This window comes from Arachis hypogaea, chromosome 18, assembly GCF_003086295.3.
Source record: "Arachis hypogaea cultivar Tifrunner chromosome 18, arahy.Tifrunner.gnm2.J5K5, whole genome shotgun sequence".
NCBI lineage: Eukaryota > Viridiplantae > Streptophyta > Magnoliopsida > Fabales > Fabaceae > Arachis > Arachis hypogaea.
Window position 1 is genome coordinate 5,537,519 of NC_092053.1, and position 15,340 is coordinate 5,552,858.

Below are 15,340 nucleotides of genomic sequence, written 5' to 3' on the forward strand. Positions count from 1 at the left end.
TACTAGACAGGAACTTAGAGACAGAGATTGAAATAAATCTCAGTATTCTGTTTGGTGCAGAGTGGAAGACAGAAATTGAAACAAGAATGAAACTCTAATTTAATTTGTACAAAGGGTAAAATTGGAATGAATTAATTGAAACGAGGGTATTTTAGGTATAAAATGCTATTAAATTTTTAGTCTCTATCTTTAAAAATTTCAGTCCCATGTATCCCCACTGTTTAGAAGTACTAAAATACTGAATTTTTGAAAACAGAGACAAAAACTTTAGTACCAGTCTCTAAGCCAACAAACATGATACTGAGTCTCAGTCTCCTAGTCTCTGTCCCAGTACCTCAAAACAAACACTACCTAAGGGTTTAAGGTTGAGGAGTTATATATTAGGGTTTATGGTTTAAGATTTAGAATTTATATTTAAGGGTTTAAGATTTAAAGTTCAGTCATATGTATTTGTTTTTTTAAAATAAATTTTAAATTAATGAATATTAATTTAAAATTAACAAAAAATAAGTATAAATTAAATTATTTGAAAAAAAATAGTCTAAAAAGTTTGTTATTGTAATTTAAAAATACAACAAATTAAATTGTGTTTAATTAACTAAAGATCTCACAACTTTTATTCAATTGATGTTGGTTTAGAGTTTAGAATTTTTTAAAGTTGATGTTAGTTTGCAGCGGTCTATTATTATTATTATTAGAAAAATGCTAAAGGACAATCAGAAGTTATTGTTTTGGTCTATCAATTACTTATCAATATTTAAAAATATAGAATAAAGTATGTTATTGAGTTATTAAACTAAAATTACAAAATTAAAAATGGTTTAAGATTTTAACAGATGTCTAACTCATAGACTCTTGTACAGTTGTCTAACTCATTTCAGCAATCATTTCAGCACAGTATGAACGAAGTATGCATGGTCAGTATGGAGAAGCCTAGTTTTATATTGTCCAAAAAATTTTAAAAATACAAATTACGTTAAAGATTGAGTAAATGTAATGAAATATTGTATTATCCAAATGGGAAAAAAAAGAAAAGTAAACACGAAATCCTGGTTCAAATACGAATTATAAGAAATTAACCACTAAGTTGCATATTTAACCATTAAGTCTTGACAATTTATTAATTTACCTAAGTTCATAAAATGCCACGCCGTTTTATGTTTTTAATTCTACATTGATCCTTCATCTCAATCATAAGAAAAATGAAAAAAATGCAAATAAATGTTAAATTTGGTCTTTTTCCTTTTCAAATTTTAGGGAGATGAATCTGAACTCTGAAGCTGGAACAGGGAAGTTTGAGTGTTAAAGACGGATTTATTAAATGGAGTTCGTGGCGGGAATGAAAAAACTCGCGCGTGCTCCCGCCATTTTACGAAGTCTCTCTTTCCCGTCTTCGTCCCCGCCTCTTTTATAATTTACAAAATTCAAAGATAACACTCCGTTAGTCCATTTCCCTTCTCCCTCTTCCTCATTCCCGCAAAATCTGGGACGCTAGGGTTAGGGTTAGGGTTAGGGTTTGTCTTCAAGCAATTAGAGGAGGAGGAGGATGGGAAGCAAGGTCACAGTGACGGACCACCAATTGTCCACTGTCCGATCCATCGTTGGCTCCGAATTCACCGACATGGACATCATCAGAGCGCTCCATATGGCCAAAAATGACGTCACAGCCGCCATCAACATCATCTTCGACACTCACATTCCCTCCATCGTCAAACCTAAAACCACACCACCACCTACAAACAATCTCAAACCTTCTCCCCTCAATTCATCTCCTCATATGGATACTGCCACTCGCACTGTTGCTTCCCGCTCCAAGAACAATGGCGCTGCTGCTCGTGGAGGAGACGGCAGTAGCTGCTCCAAAGCGTCCGATGATTGGTGGTTTGCTGGTTCCGGCGAGATGTCAGGGCTGTCCACTTGTAAAGGGAGAACTATAAATTCTGGTGACACAGTGGTTTTCAAGTTTCCTGCCAAGGCTGCCTCGGCTGGGCCTTCGCCGGGAAAGGTCTTCGGGAGGGGGCGGCTGGCAGCGGGGACTTGTTCGGAGATTGTTCGGTTCTCCACAGATCAAGCTGGGGAGGTAATGTGCAACTGTGGTAACTGGTAATGGTTAATTGTTCTTTGTGTGAAAGTGTGGGTTGAGTTGAATTTGTGTATTACATTGTTTGAATCTGATGGTGGTGATTTTTGGTTTGGCAGATTGGTAGAATACCAAATGAATGGGCTCGGTGTCTGTTGCCTCTTGTGAGGGATGGTAAGGTTAGAATTGAGGGGCGCTGTAAATTTGCACCTAATGTTTTGGGCATCATGGATACCATTATTTTGTCAGTCAGGTACTCTCAATGCAACATCCTGTTTCACAAGTTGAAATGTTAATCTTTTGGTTTGTTGATACTGTTTATGATGGGAAGTAACTTAATTTGCCCTTTTTTCGGTTGGGGCCCGGGATATTCCTTTCAGTGTATTTATCAATAGGTCAATGTTTGTTAAGCACCAGCAGATATCTCTCAAGGATGCCACTAGCAACTCTACAAATGAATCAGTTTTCCATCCTCTTCCTATCTTGTTTCGGTTGCTAGGCCTGGAACCTTTTAAGAAGGTGGCTACTGAACCTATACTTTTCCTTTTCTGGGACCCACCTTTCCGTAAATAGTATGTTCAGTTAAATACTCAAATTGCTTTCTTTTCTTTTTTGGTTGCCATCTTGTGGAGTTAAAGTTTATGTTCTAAACAATGGTAACTTAGACTGAAATATTAACTTGAACCGTCATCTGATTTTTAGGCAGAGTTAACTCCTGGTGATTTCTATTCCAACAAGCGTCCTATCGACCAGAAGGTGAGCTTCGGATATACTTGCATTCTGAGTTGTGACAATGTTTGATGGTCATAGTGTTGTACCTTCCTTAACTGGACAGACATTCCTCTTCAGGTCCCTTTACAATTGATGAAATCTGAGCATCCTTCTCAAAATGGCGACGAAAATAAAGAGGATTCCATTTCTGAAACCGATCTTGATAATATTGTTGGTGTGGGATCAAGCTCGGAGTTAGAGGTGCTGCATTCTCAGAGTAATGTGCACTGTTTTACTTATGCTATTGGTGGGATAACCATTAATCAGAAAGTATTTTGTGCAGGAAATGGATCCCCCAGGCAGTCTTCAGTGTGAGCTACGGCCCTATCAAAAGCAAGCTCTTTATTGGATGATCCAGATGGAGAAGGGGCGAACTGTAGACGGGACAGCAACAACCCTTCATCCATGTTGGGAAGCATATCGCTTGGCTGACAAGTATGTGTGTCGTCATATTACAATATATATACATGGATAGATAAACCAATTAATGGTTCTGATGATGTACTTGTGCTTTTACACTTTAGGAGGGAGCTTACTATTTATTTGAATGCATTTTCTGGTGAAGCCACAACTGAATTTCCTAGCACCCTTCAAATGGCAAAAGGAGGGGTATGTTTCTTGATGAATTAACCCTGTATAGTTTTGTTAACTTCACTTATGATGCAATGCTTATAAATTTTTATTGTGAATTTGTAGATTTTGGCAGATTCTATGGGTCTTGGAAAGACCATCATGGCCATATCACTTCTTCTTGCCCATTCAGGAAGAGGTGGATCATTAGGCAGTCAATCCTTAGCTCAGACTGAGCTGTATACTGAAGACGGTGAAGTTAGTGATACGGTACACAACTTTTCAAACATTCCGACGAAGGCAACCAAATTTGCTGGTTTTGACAAACTGATGAAGGACAAGGATGCTCTAACAAGTGGTGGCAACTTGATAATATGTCCCATGACTCTTCTTGGGCAATGGAAGGTATTTGCCTTGTCAGAAATATATGTAGCTTTATTCATTACTGAATTTCATTTATTCAGCTGTGGGATTTATAGCATATATATTGTGAAATGCTGCCTTTCCTGTACTGAACATTTGGCAATTTCTTCAGGCAGAAATTGAAACTCATGTACAACCTGGGTCTCTGTCCCTATATGTTCATTATGGACAGAATAGGCCAAGAGATGCAAAAAGTCTTTCTCAGTCTGATGTTGTTATTACTACATATGGTGTTTTAGCCTCTGAATTTTCCAGTGAGGTATTGAGAACCTGTTTGCTTGAATAGATGTCAACCTTTTTGCTTCAATTCTTAAACATAGTTAATCAATGCTTGATTCATCTTTCTATCTGTCCTATGTACAGAACGCTGAGGATAATGGTGGACTTTTTTCAGTTAGGTGGTTCAGAGTGGTTCTTGATGAAGCACATACTATAAAATCTTCTAAAAGTCAAATTTCTATTGCTGCCGCTGCTTTAATTGCTGATAACCGTTGGTGTCTTACTGGCACTCCTATCCAGGTGAAATATTATAACTTGCTCTTATCCGATGATTGTTATTTTTGGTATTGATGGATTAATTATCAATTGGCCAATCAGGGACAACAAATTTCACTCTGATTTCAAATTTTATAGATAACACTAAGTGCTGCATTAAATTGAATTTTGTTTTGCGGGCAATGCAATTCATGCACCTTCACTGAACAGATTTTTAGTAAATTTTTTAGGCTTGGCTTCTAAGACGACTTTTCCTCTAAAGACATGACAAGAGATCGGAAGGCAGCACTTCATAAAAAACGACTTTTTCTTTTGTTGGTGTGTTGCTCTTGTGAGGGGGAACTGTTATCCTCCCTTTTATTAGTCTTCTCTCTATCTTGATCATATTCTTGTTTTATCAAGAAATAAAAAGAAAAAAGATGGTTATCATGTTGGCTGATCTTCAATTCATCACAAGTATCCTGGCGGCAAATGTTGTTTCTGTTCTTCCTGACATTGAATCACTGTTTTATCTACAGAACAACCTTGAAGATATTTACAGTCTTCTTCGATTTCTGCGAATAGAGCCTTGGGGTCATTGGGCCTGGTAAAATATCCCCCCCCCCTCTTATTGTTGAATCTGTTTCCTCAAATTGAATCATATCCATTGTTCTTGAATTTTCCTTTTACTTTTTGATGTTCAATGCTAGGTTTTGATGTTTTATCACAGTTTTTGTCAAAGATGGTTTCTAGGCTGAACTGTTGATTCCATCGCATGAAACAAGTATTTCCTTTTCTATATTGAAACAAATTACAATAGTAACAAAATTCTACATGCAATTTGATGTGTAACTCTTATGTAAACTTAAGTGGTCTGACACTCCTTTCACTTTGTATTTTTGCTTTTCCAAGTTTTCCAACTTCTATTTGTTGATGAAGATAGCATCCATTGGTCAAGAATTCTCCTGATGATTTGATTAGGTTTTATCAATTGTTGCATTTTCTTAAAACTTTATTGAAATCTAGATGCATGCTTATATAATTTTGGAACTTACTACTACTTTGTTTCTTACTTTTATTGTTCACCCCTCAAGTTGGTATATATGGTTTGGCTTCTTGTCTGGAAGATTTATATTTGTATGATCCAGGTGGAACAAACTTGTTCAGAAGCCATTTGAAGGAGGTGATGCGAGAGGGTTAAAGTTAGTTCAGTCCATTTTGAAGTCAATCATGTTGAGGAGAACCAAGTATAGCACAGATCGAGAGGGCAAGTCAGTAATCTAGTTAAGGATTTGTGATATTTTAACATTCTAGTATATTCTGTTCACTAATCATTTGTTGCAGGCCTATCCTAGTTCTCCCTCCGGCTGATGTGCAGGTAATTTACTGTGAACAAACAGAAGCTGAGAAGGACTTTTATGAGGCCTTATTCAAAAGATCTAAGGTATTTTTTCGTTTTCTGATGTATGCGTGATATTTTTGTCTTGTTCTTTTAGTTCTGAAGAAAGTCTGATCAATTCAACCTGTTATGAAATCTGTGTAGGTCAGGTTTGACCAGTTTGTTGAGCAAGGGCGTGTTCTTCATAATTATGCTTCAATATTGGAGTTGCTTTTACGGCTTCGGCAATGTTGCGATCATCCTTATCTTGTAATGAGGTATGATGTCTTACATTTATACTCCTTACACACTTGAAGGTTGCACGGGGATTCTGCTGCTGTGCAAATTGTTGGCATGTGGGCAGAACAGTTAGTCTTTAAGGAAGAGTAGTACTAATGTAATCGGATTTTCATAATTTCTAACATGTTCTGATTAATAGGCTAATTTGATTTTTTTTTTTTTTTTTTTTTTTTGGTGTGTGTGTGTGTGTGTGTGTGGGTTGGTTTTCTATGTTTCTAATTTTAAGGAAAAAATAAAGGAGTTTTCTCCATGATTTTAATAACTTTTGGTTTAAATGTTTTATATGGTAGTTATGTTTCTAAATTCAATTTGAGAAAATTATATTAAAATTTGGTAGTAGAAAATTATTGTTATTATGCTATTACAATGATGAAATGCTGCATGATGGTTGCATCATAGAGGCTTAAAAGTGAAAATTAGCCAACAACTCACCATCAACTTTTTTGATGTTCTTGAAGCCTGAAAGTATTATATGAGAAAGGTGGTTTTGGTAGCTTTGAACAACGATGTTTTACTTCTATTTTTTCTTTGAAGTTTGTTTGTTGCAATGCAATTGAAAGGCTTTCTTGAGTTTATGTTTCCCTAGACCATGCAGCATTAAATTGTTTTGTCTGTGTACACTTTAACTTATTGTCATGGTGATCATTGATTCATTTAGCCGAGGTGATACTCAAGAATTTGCTGATCTAAACAAACTAGCTAAACGCTTCCTTCGAGGAACCCATAATAATTTAGAACGTGAAGTAAAAGATGCACCGTCACTGGCTTATGTTCAAGAAGTAGTTGAAGAGCTACGTAAAGGGGAACAGGGTGAGTGTCCAATATGTCTTGAAGCCTTCGAAGATGCAGTGTTGACTCCTTGTGCTCACCGCCTATGCCGGGAATGCCTCTTGGCAAGTTGGCGCAATTCCACTTCTGGTTTATGTCCTGTTTGTAGGTACTTTCTCGCTAAAATATCAGTAGTTTTATTGCAGTGATTTCAAATGTATCTTACTTATAATGCATTCTCCTTGCAAAACTGCTACTTTTACAGAAAAACAGTTAGCCGGCAGGATCTTATTACTGCTCCTACTGATAGTCGGTTTCAGATTGATATTGAGAAGAACTGGATAGAGTCATGCAAGGTAACTGTTCTTTTGCATGAACTGGAAAGTCTTCGCGCATCAGGCTCCAAGAGCATTGTTTTTAGCCAATGGACTGCTTTTCTAGACCTTTTGCAGATTCCCTTTACACGGTAAGATTTGTTGCTTGTTTAATCATATATTTTAAGAAAGATGGCATTCTTGTGAGACAATCTGAGTCAAATGCTTCTAAAGAGCTATTCATGAAGTCTAAGCATGCTATTTCTTTATGATGTGTTGTAGTTATTTTTAAGCTGATGTCAGCTTTGATTATTGTTGTGATCTAATGTCATACTTCTGTTCCTTTCTGTATCATGCTTAATTTTATCCCATTATGGGTGTATTTATCTTTCTATTGTTTTGATACAATTAAGTAATGAAAAATGATACAGAGGTTTATTTATGATTTCCTATATTTCCAGGAATAACATTTCATTTGTTCGTCTTGATGGAACTTTAAATCAGCAACAACGGGAGAAAGTGATCAAACAATTCTCAGAAGATGATGAAATACTGGTCTCGACCTATTTTTTGCTTTTGCCTGTGACTTGAACAATGTAATGAAGTGGTTAAATGCATTGTCCTTTTTTTCCCTTTTAAACGGTTTGTTCCTATTTATTGCACCAGGTGTTGTTGATGTCACTAAAAGCTGGTGGAGTGGGTATAAACCTAACAGCTGCTTCAAATGCTTTTGTCATGGTACGTGCAAATCCACTTCTGTTGCCTAATGAGTCTTTGTCTAGCTTCAGGTATAAAACCAGATTTTAGATAAGATAAACAAAGTATTAAGATGCCATTCAGATAGGGCATCTATTTGCACAATTTTGTAGTCCATTAATTGTTCTGTTTTAGTGTATATTTTAGATTTAGCAAACCAAATCACCCAATGAATGTGGAGTGATCAATCCTATATGGGAGTAGCTAATTTAGCATGTATACTAGGTTTGGATTGAAGTTGCAATGGAATTTTATTTGTATGAACAATCAATTCAATGGATATATGATTTTTATTGCTATTTATTATAATTGATATTAAGAATGTAATTATTTTATAGTAATATTGGGGAAAATATTATTTTATAATTGAATAGGACCCATGGTGGAATCCGGCTGTAGAAGAACAAGCAGTCATGCGCATCCATCGTATTGGACAAACACAGAAGGTAGCCATTAAACGGTTTATTGTGAAGGTATGTTTGATTTGCAAATTTGGAAAGTCATGAACATATATAACATGGATATGTTGTTATTTTTTTGTAATTGGACCTCATTAATTGATTTAGTGGGTTAAAGTAATATGGTAATGAACTAGCATAGAGTTTGGCAGCAAAGCCATCAGTTGAGGTTGACCCATTAGTTTTAACTCACTGACTCGAGTGGTTTACTTGCTCTTATGTATCACATTGCAGGGGACAGTTGAGGAGAGAATGGAGGTGGTGCAAGCACGTAAACAACGAATGATTTCTGGTGCCCTGACTGATCAAGAGGTTCGAACTGCACGAATAGAGGAGCTGAAGATGCTTTTCACTTAGACCGCCAAGGTAGTGCAAGCATGTTTGTTTGCTGATATTGGTGCATCATGCACGATTCAGCATTCTGCATCCACAACTTTGTGTCTTCTTTTGAGGCCTCGTTAATTCATTAGCAATTTCCATAGGGAGGTCTAGCTAAGTGGGTGCAATGCTCAACATCCTGCAAATTAGGCGGACACTTTTTTGAGTTAATTATATTGGTATACTTTGGGTTGTGCCAGGTTTAGGACTTGGAAGAGTGATAGTGGTGGAAATGGAAGGAATGGAGTGGGGATTCTTTATAGGGTAATTCCTCCCAATAAATTGAAGGCTAGGGTAAAGTTAACAAGTTAGATTTTTAATGTAGTGGTTATTTGTCCAGGTATGTAGGTATGTAGATTTCAATAGCTATTTAACTTTCACTTCCAAAGGGTTTTTGGGTTTTGGGCGACGGGAAAGGAGGTACTCAACTATTTCCTCCACGCAATACATTACAGTTAGGGTTGAAAAGTTATAAATTGATTGCATTTATAATCATGGACAATGTTGAGAATCCACTGTATATTACGTGTAATATTCTTGTGTAACTTCTACTGGTGACGTGAAATGCACCCACTTGTATATTACACGCCTTGTGATCTTTTTATTTTTTTTTTTGCGTAGTTGTAATACTCATGTTCATGGGCATATGATTGTTCAGGTGGACAGTAGCTCCATTTTACATATAAAAAAAGTTGAAGTTCCTTTTCTCTTGTACTTTCATCTCCACTCCATGTTGCATGATGGGTTACTGATAGCAATCGATATGGATACAGGGATGGCAATGGGTAGGGTAGGGTAGGGTAGGGTTTGGAGCCAACCCTAATCCTATCTGCGAGTTGAGAATATTCCAACCTTAACCGCTCTTAATCCGTGGGTACTCCACTTTCTTCGCGAGTTAAAAAAAAAATGCAATATTATTATATAACTTAATGATAATTTAAAATAGAACTGATTTTTATGTAAAAAAAATATTAAATTATCAATTAATGATCTTTTAATGACTAAAGATTTTTTGTATTTAGTGAGAGGTGTTTGGTTCGACATCCACTTAAAATATATTTTTATATAAGTATATAACATATACATATATAGGATGCATGTTTGTCGGGTAGGGTTGAGGTTTAATCCGCATCCTAACTGACCTGCACGAGAATCCTACCCATACCCGATCCGTTGCGAATTGGGTTGACAACCCTATCTGACCGAGTAAGATCAGGTTGAATACCCGCGGGTAGGGTATATGTTGCCACCCCTATATGAATATGGATAGAAGTTAAATCTCCAAGCGTCTTCATCATTTCTTATATATATATTTTTTATCAAATTATATTATTATAATGGTTATATAATATATTCAATTGGATATTATAACTTTTTATCGTTTGCTAGTGATAACATGTGTATTAAATTATCTTTCTTTGACACCAAAAATAAATCATTTCTTTGTTTAATATAAGAAAAATTATGTAAATTCTCTTTAAATATTTGCTTAAATGATATAATTAACAAGATTGCTTCTTTTCTATCTAGTCAATAATTTTTCTCTAAATATTTTACTTAAGCAAAAATAGGGAAAATGCTGCGAAGAAAAACAAAATAGAACAACTGGTGATAATTTCATATATATATATATATATATATATATATATATATATATATATATATATATATAGGAAAAGTATAGGTAACCAACAAGATTTTTGGACAAAGTACTAGACTCTATTTTAGTAGTTATTTTTACCATTGCTTATTTAAAAAGAATGTTATTGTTATTTTGTATATATATATAAACACAAGAAAATTGGAGAGAGAGAGAGATCAGAGTGTCAAGAAATTAAAGAATGGCGTAACAAGAACTGAATTGTGAAGCTCAAGTTAACGCTACAAAAAAAGACTAAAAGCTAATCCTATCAGTTTGTACTTTGTAGTGTAACAGTGTAACTGTTTTAGCAATCATGATTAACCAACTAACTAACTAAGTAATTAACAAACTGAAAGTGCAACTAAGTGATGACTTGTAACAAACTAACAGCAAATGAAGACACACACGTGCATGCATGCCAATGCAAATGCATATATAAATTAACCATTCCATTTCCTCTATAAAAGTCCCTCTGGCATTAGAAAAAAGAAAACTTGAAGAGCTCACTATTCAAAATTCAACCTTTCAGCTTTTTGCGAAGAAAAAAAAAAAAAACCCAAAGCCATAGCATGCAGCACCAACAACAACAACTACTGAAGCTGCATTATTGGATGATGAGTCTGAAAGAAAGAGAGCTGAGAAGAAGGGGAAGATGCCTTTAGAGAAGTGGAAGGAGGTGCAAACATCATCGCCAACTGAAGCTGCAGAGAAGAAGAATCAGGGGAAGAGAATCGAGAGGTCTCGAGAGGGGTTGGAGAATGTTCAAGATCCTGCACACCCGCAAACACCACCAGCTGAACCTGAAGTATCTTCTGCCAAGAATCCAAGAACCGAATCACCCAAAATAGGTCAGTTTTATCTTTTTCTTCATACATGAAAGAGGAAATAAATTCTTTTCAGCACTTCAATTTTCAAAAGAAAAGGAGAAATAGATGTAGATGATGATTGAACATTTTCTTGTTTCAAGTTTTTTTTCTCTGAGTATGTAGGACTTTTCGTACGTGTGTGTTGTACTGTGAGAAATTAAAGATGGAATAATGTCTATGTTTTATGATTTGTATATGGAAAAGTATATGCAACGAAGTCAAAAACTAAACAAAACCACATTAATTTATAGGGAAATGCTAGTTATATAATATTAATCAGTTTTTAATCAGTCTTTAAATAGATTTAAATAATATTTAATTATTTTTTTATTAAAACATGTTCCTATTTTGTAGATACATATTTATAAATAAATTTAATTTAAATTTTAAAATCTACCCACTTCATTGGTAGTTACGTGACTTTGCTTTACTTTAGGAACTTCAAGTAACAAATAAATTTTTTTATTCCTTATTCTACTCTACGGGACTTTCACAGTGCCTTAGTGAATCCAAAACAAAAAAAGTACCTTCCAGCTGAATTCTTCCTCTCGTTTTCATTGGTGAAGACGTATCACCATCTTTCAGAGCTGAAGCACTCCCTCGTTCTGCATTATTGAAAGGTAAGTAGGTAACACTACTTTCCACACGTGTTTATATAATTTATTAAGAAGTATCATGTTCAACATTTCTAATTATATTTTACTTTAAATATAAAAATTCTATTGTTATTTAATTGGAACAAGGTTGATCTTATTTAATTTATTAATAGTTGTTACAGATAAAATACTTTGTATGTAAGTAGTTTGAGCAAAGAAGCAAAAAAAAATATGGAGTTTAAGAGAGGATGTAGATAGTATGGTCATAAAAATTCTGTTATTATTTTTCATTTCTAACACATCTGATAGTATGATATTTTATTCAAAATATTTTTAAAACACATCTAAAACTATGCCAACTTTAAATATATAAATTTAAACGTTAATAATACAATTAATCTTTTGATTTTTTATTCGATCAAATGCATATAATATTTATTATTTAAATTATTAGTTGAATTTTTTTCGATACTTATTTGAACATTAACGTTTTTAAAATTATTATAATCAACAATTAATTTAAAATTGTATTATTTTTTTCGATTATAACACATATGATAGTATGATATTTTATACAAATATTTTTAAAACACATCTAAAATCGTGCCAACTTTAATAATACAATATAAACGTTAATAATACAATTAATATATTTATTTTTGATTCGATAAAATGCATATAATATTTATTATTTTAACTATTAGTTGGATTTTTTTCGATACTTATTTGAACATTAACGTTTTCAAAATTATTATAATCAACAATTAATTTAAGTTGTTTATTATTTATAAAAAATATCTAACATATATTATGGTATTAGTTGGAATTTTTATTACTTGTTTGAGCATTAATATTTATTTATCTTAATTTTTTTTATTGATGTTATTGGTGGGTATTTTAGATAATGGTTGAAAATAGTTTATTTCGTAAATTTGTTACACATTCAAAATAATACAATCGAACTTATAATATTGCTAGAACACATCCAAAAATCTATCAAATAGCACAAGATTTTTTTTGGTCTTATTGATCCAAACCGTTTAAGCAAATGGACACTTGGTTATTAATTTGCATATATTTTAATTAATTACAATTTTGTCTTTTTCTAATATTATAATGACCATTATTTTATTTATAATATTAGACATCAACATGGCATTTGCTATAGACTTGAACACGCAGTCGTCGTCAGAAGAAATTCACTCATTTGATACCCATATTGATATGGACGATATAAATATTTGTAATAGCTCAAGCAATTCTGCTATAGAAACTGAGTGCACGACTGAGGTAGTTGACATTTTTTTATTTGAAATTTTTTATAATGTATTAATTTATTCTTCTGATATTTATGGCCGACTTTTTTTCTTGCATGCTAATTATAGGTTATATTTTAATATATATATTCCTGTGAACACATCCAAATATCCGAGTAATGGCACTATAAATATATATGTATGCACGTATTATTGTGTCATTTTTGTGCCACAATCCTTGTTAGTATGTTTTGTTTTTTTAGGTCATAATTTATCCCACCATTTATGATGAGGAGATTCCAAAAGTGGGGATGCTATTTGGAACCATCGAAGAAGCACGCCAATTTTACTACAACTATGCCAATAAAGTGGGATTCGAGCCTCATATAAGAAACACTAACTTCGACAAGAATGGAAAAACACCCATTAACCAATCCATACAGTGTAATAGAGATGGATACCGAACAAAGAAGAATCCGGTAACCCATAGGTCAAACACAGTCTCATCTGTACACTGTAAAGCTCGCATCTATGTGAAACTTGACACAGAGCTTGGAAAATAGATACCGTCGAATGTAGAATTAGCTCACACGCATCGATGTGATCCCATTTTGTCATGGATGTTTAAGAAAAACAGGGAACTCACCATGCACGTTAAGGATGTCATTGAGCGCAACGACCAGGCTGGTATACGACCTTCGAAGACTTTTCAGGCGCTTGCTGATGAAGCTGGTGGTCATTCTAATCTGAAATTTCTTGAGAAGGATGTTAGAAATTATATATCTGGTAAACTCCGAATCAATGGAGATGATACTGATGCGCAAGAGATGCTGGACTATTTTACCAGGATGAAAGAGCAGAACCCAAATTTCTTCTACGATATTTGTCTCTATAATGACAATAGTCTCAAGCATGCATTTTGGGTGGATGCTCGATCAAGAGCTGCTTACGAGTATTTTGGTGACGTGGTGTCATTTGACACCACATACAAACTCAACAAGTAACTTCTTTTTCTTGGTTTATTTTTTTAAGGATTCATTAATTTACAAGCTCACTGAGTGCCCCACGTGTTGATTTTTTATAGATATGAGATGCCAGTTGCAGCATTTGTGGGTGTTAATCACCACGGAAGGTCATGTCTTTTCGGGTGTGCTTTATTGGGCAACGAAGAGACTGAGTCCTTTGAATGGCTCATGCAAACATTTATAAAATGTATGAAAAAAACACCAGATGGAATCTTAATTGACCAATGCGGGGCCATGGCAACAGCCATTCGAAATGTCATACCAAACACTAGGCATAGATTGTGCATTTGGCACATCACGAGAAAGATACCCCATAAACTTGGAAAGTTGAGCCGATATGAGGAAATTAAAGCTACAATGCATGGGATTATTTGGGAGTCTCATTTGCAAGAATCGTTTGAAAGTTCATGGTATGACTTCATTGAAGAGTACACCCTTCATGACAACAACTGGCTTAACGGTATGAATACACATCCAAAACTTGATTGGTCTGTTTATTTGTCGTTTTAAGTGTTGACTAGATTTTGTAAAAAAAATGAACTTAAGCTAAATATCCTTTCATGCATGTTTAGTGACACAACATAGGTGACTATTTTAAAAGCAAATATGTCTTTCAAATGCAAATATCTATCATATTCGCAATATATGGGTCCCTGTTTTTCTAGAACATGAATTTTGGGCTGGCATGAGGAGTACACAACGGAGTGAGAGCATGCATTCTTTCTTTGATAAGTACCTAACGTGTAGGAGCAGTTTAATTCAATTTGTGCACCAGTATGACAATTGTCTTGCAGATAAGGAACAACAGGAGTTGGAATGCGATGCAGCAGACAATAGGGGCCTGATCCCATGTGTATCGAACTCTCCTATTGAGAAGCAGTTCCAATATGAGTACACCAACAACATATTTCGCAATGTTCAAGCCGAATTTATCAAAAAGTGTGACTGCAACCTGTCTCCAAGGGCAGTGAAAGACAACCAATACTTCTATGAAGTGACTCAACAGAAGATAATTAAAGGGATGTCTTTTTACAGCGAGTATGAAGTTGTATTTTGTCCTATTTCACACCAAGTTAGGTGCAACTACTTTAGGTTTGAGTCATATGGTATCCTCTGTTGCCATGTTTTATCGGTTTTATCCCAATGTAGGGTTGACAAGGTGAACTCGTCGTATATACTATCTCGATGGAGCAAGAATGTTTATCGTAAGCACACTCATATTAGAAGTAGTCACGACTCACGACGCTCTGATGAAAGCATGAATATATTTAGGGGACTGTGTGTT

The 15,340-nt window shown here is 34.6% G+C and overlaps 1 protein-coding gene across 2 annotated transcripts; it reads left to right on the top strand.

Moving 5' to 3' along the window:
- Positions 1-1,097: 1,097 nt before the first annotated feature.
- On the top strand, positions 1,098-9,384 carry LOC112771333 (DNA repair protein RAD5A). 2 transcript variants are annotated; one of them, XR_011876296.1, is made up of 20 exons: positions 1,098-2,080; positions 2,200-2,333; positions 2,461-2,599; positions 2,783-2,836; positions 2,930-3,052; positions 3,135-3,286; positions 3,376-3,460; positions 3,548-3,826; positions 3,957-4,103; positions 4,208-4,363; positions 4,858-4,925; positions 5,467-5,589; positions 5,663-5,762; positions 5,862-5,974; positions 6,655-6,929; positions 7,030-7,230; positions 7,540-7,633; positions 7,745-7,816; positions 8,209-8,307; positions 8,527-9,384. XR_011876296.1 is itself a non-coding variant. In XM_025816040.3 (20 exons), the coding sequence occupies exons 1-20, from the start codon at positions 1,547-1,549 to the stop codon at positions 8,647-8,649; spliced, it is 3,075 nt and encodes a 1,024-aa protein (XP_025671825.1). In that variant the 5' UTR covers positions 1,098-1,546; the 3' UTR covers positions 8,650-9,384. The 2 variants fall into 2 exon arrangements, 1 of the variants encoding a protein (XP_025671825.1); XM_025816040.3 differs by having other exon boundaries at positions 6,655-6,933.
- The last annotated feature ends 5,956 nt before the right edge of the window (positions 9,385-15,340 follow it).

Excerpts from the sequence above, each read along its gene's own strand:
- LOC112771333 (XM_025816040.3), top strand. The coding sequence starts at position 1,547 with ATGGGAAGCAAGGTCACAGTGACGGACCACCAATTGTCCACTGTCCGA. Across the intron at positions 4,364-4,857 it reads TTACTGGCACTCCTATCCAG|AACAACCTTGAAGATATTTA; the intron begins GTGAAATATTAT and ends TTTTATCTACAG. Across the intron at positions 5,590-5,662 it reads AGCACAGATCGAGAGGGCAA|GCCTATCCTAGTTCTCCCTC; the intron begins GTCAGTAATCTA and ends CATTTGTTGCAG.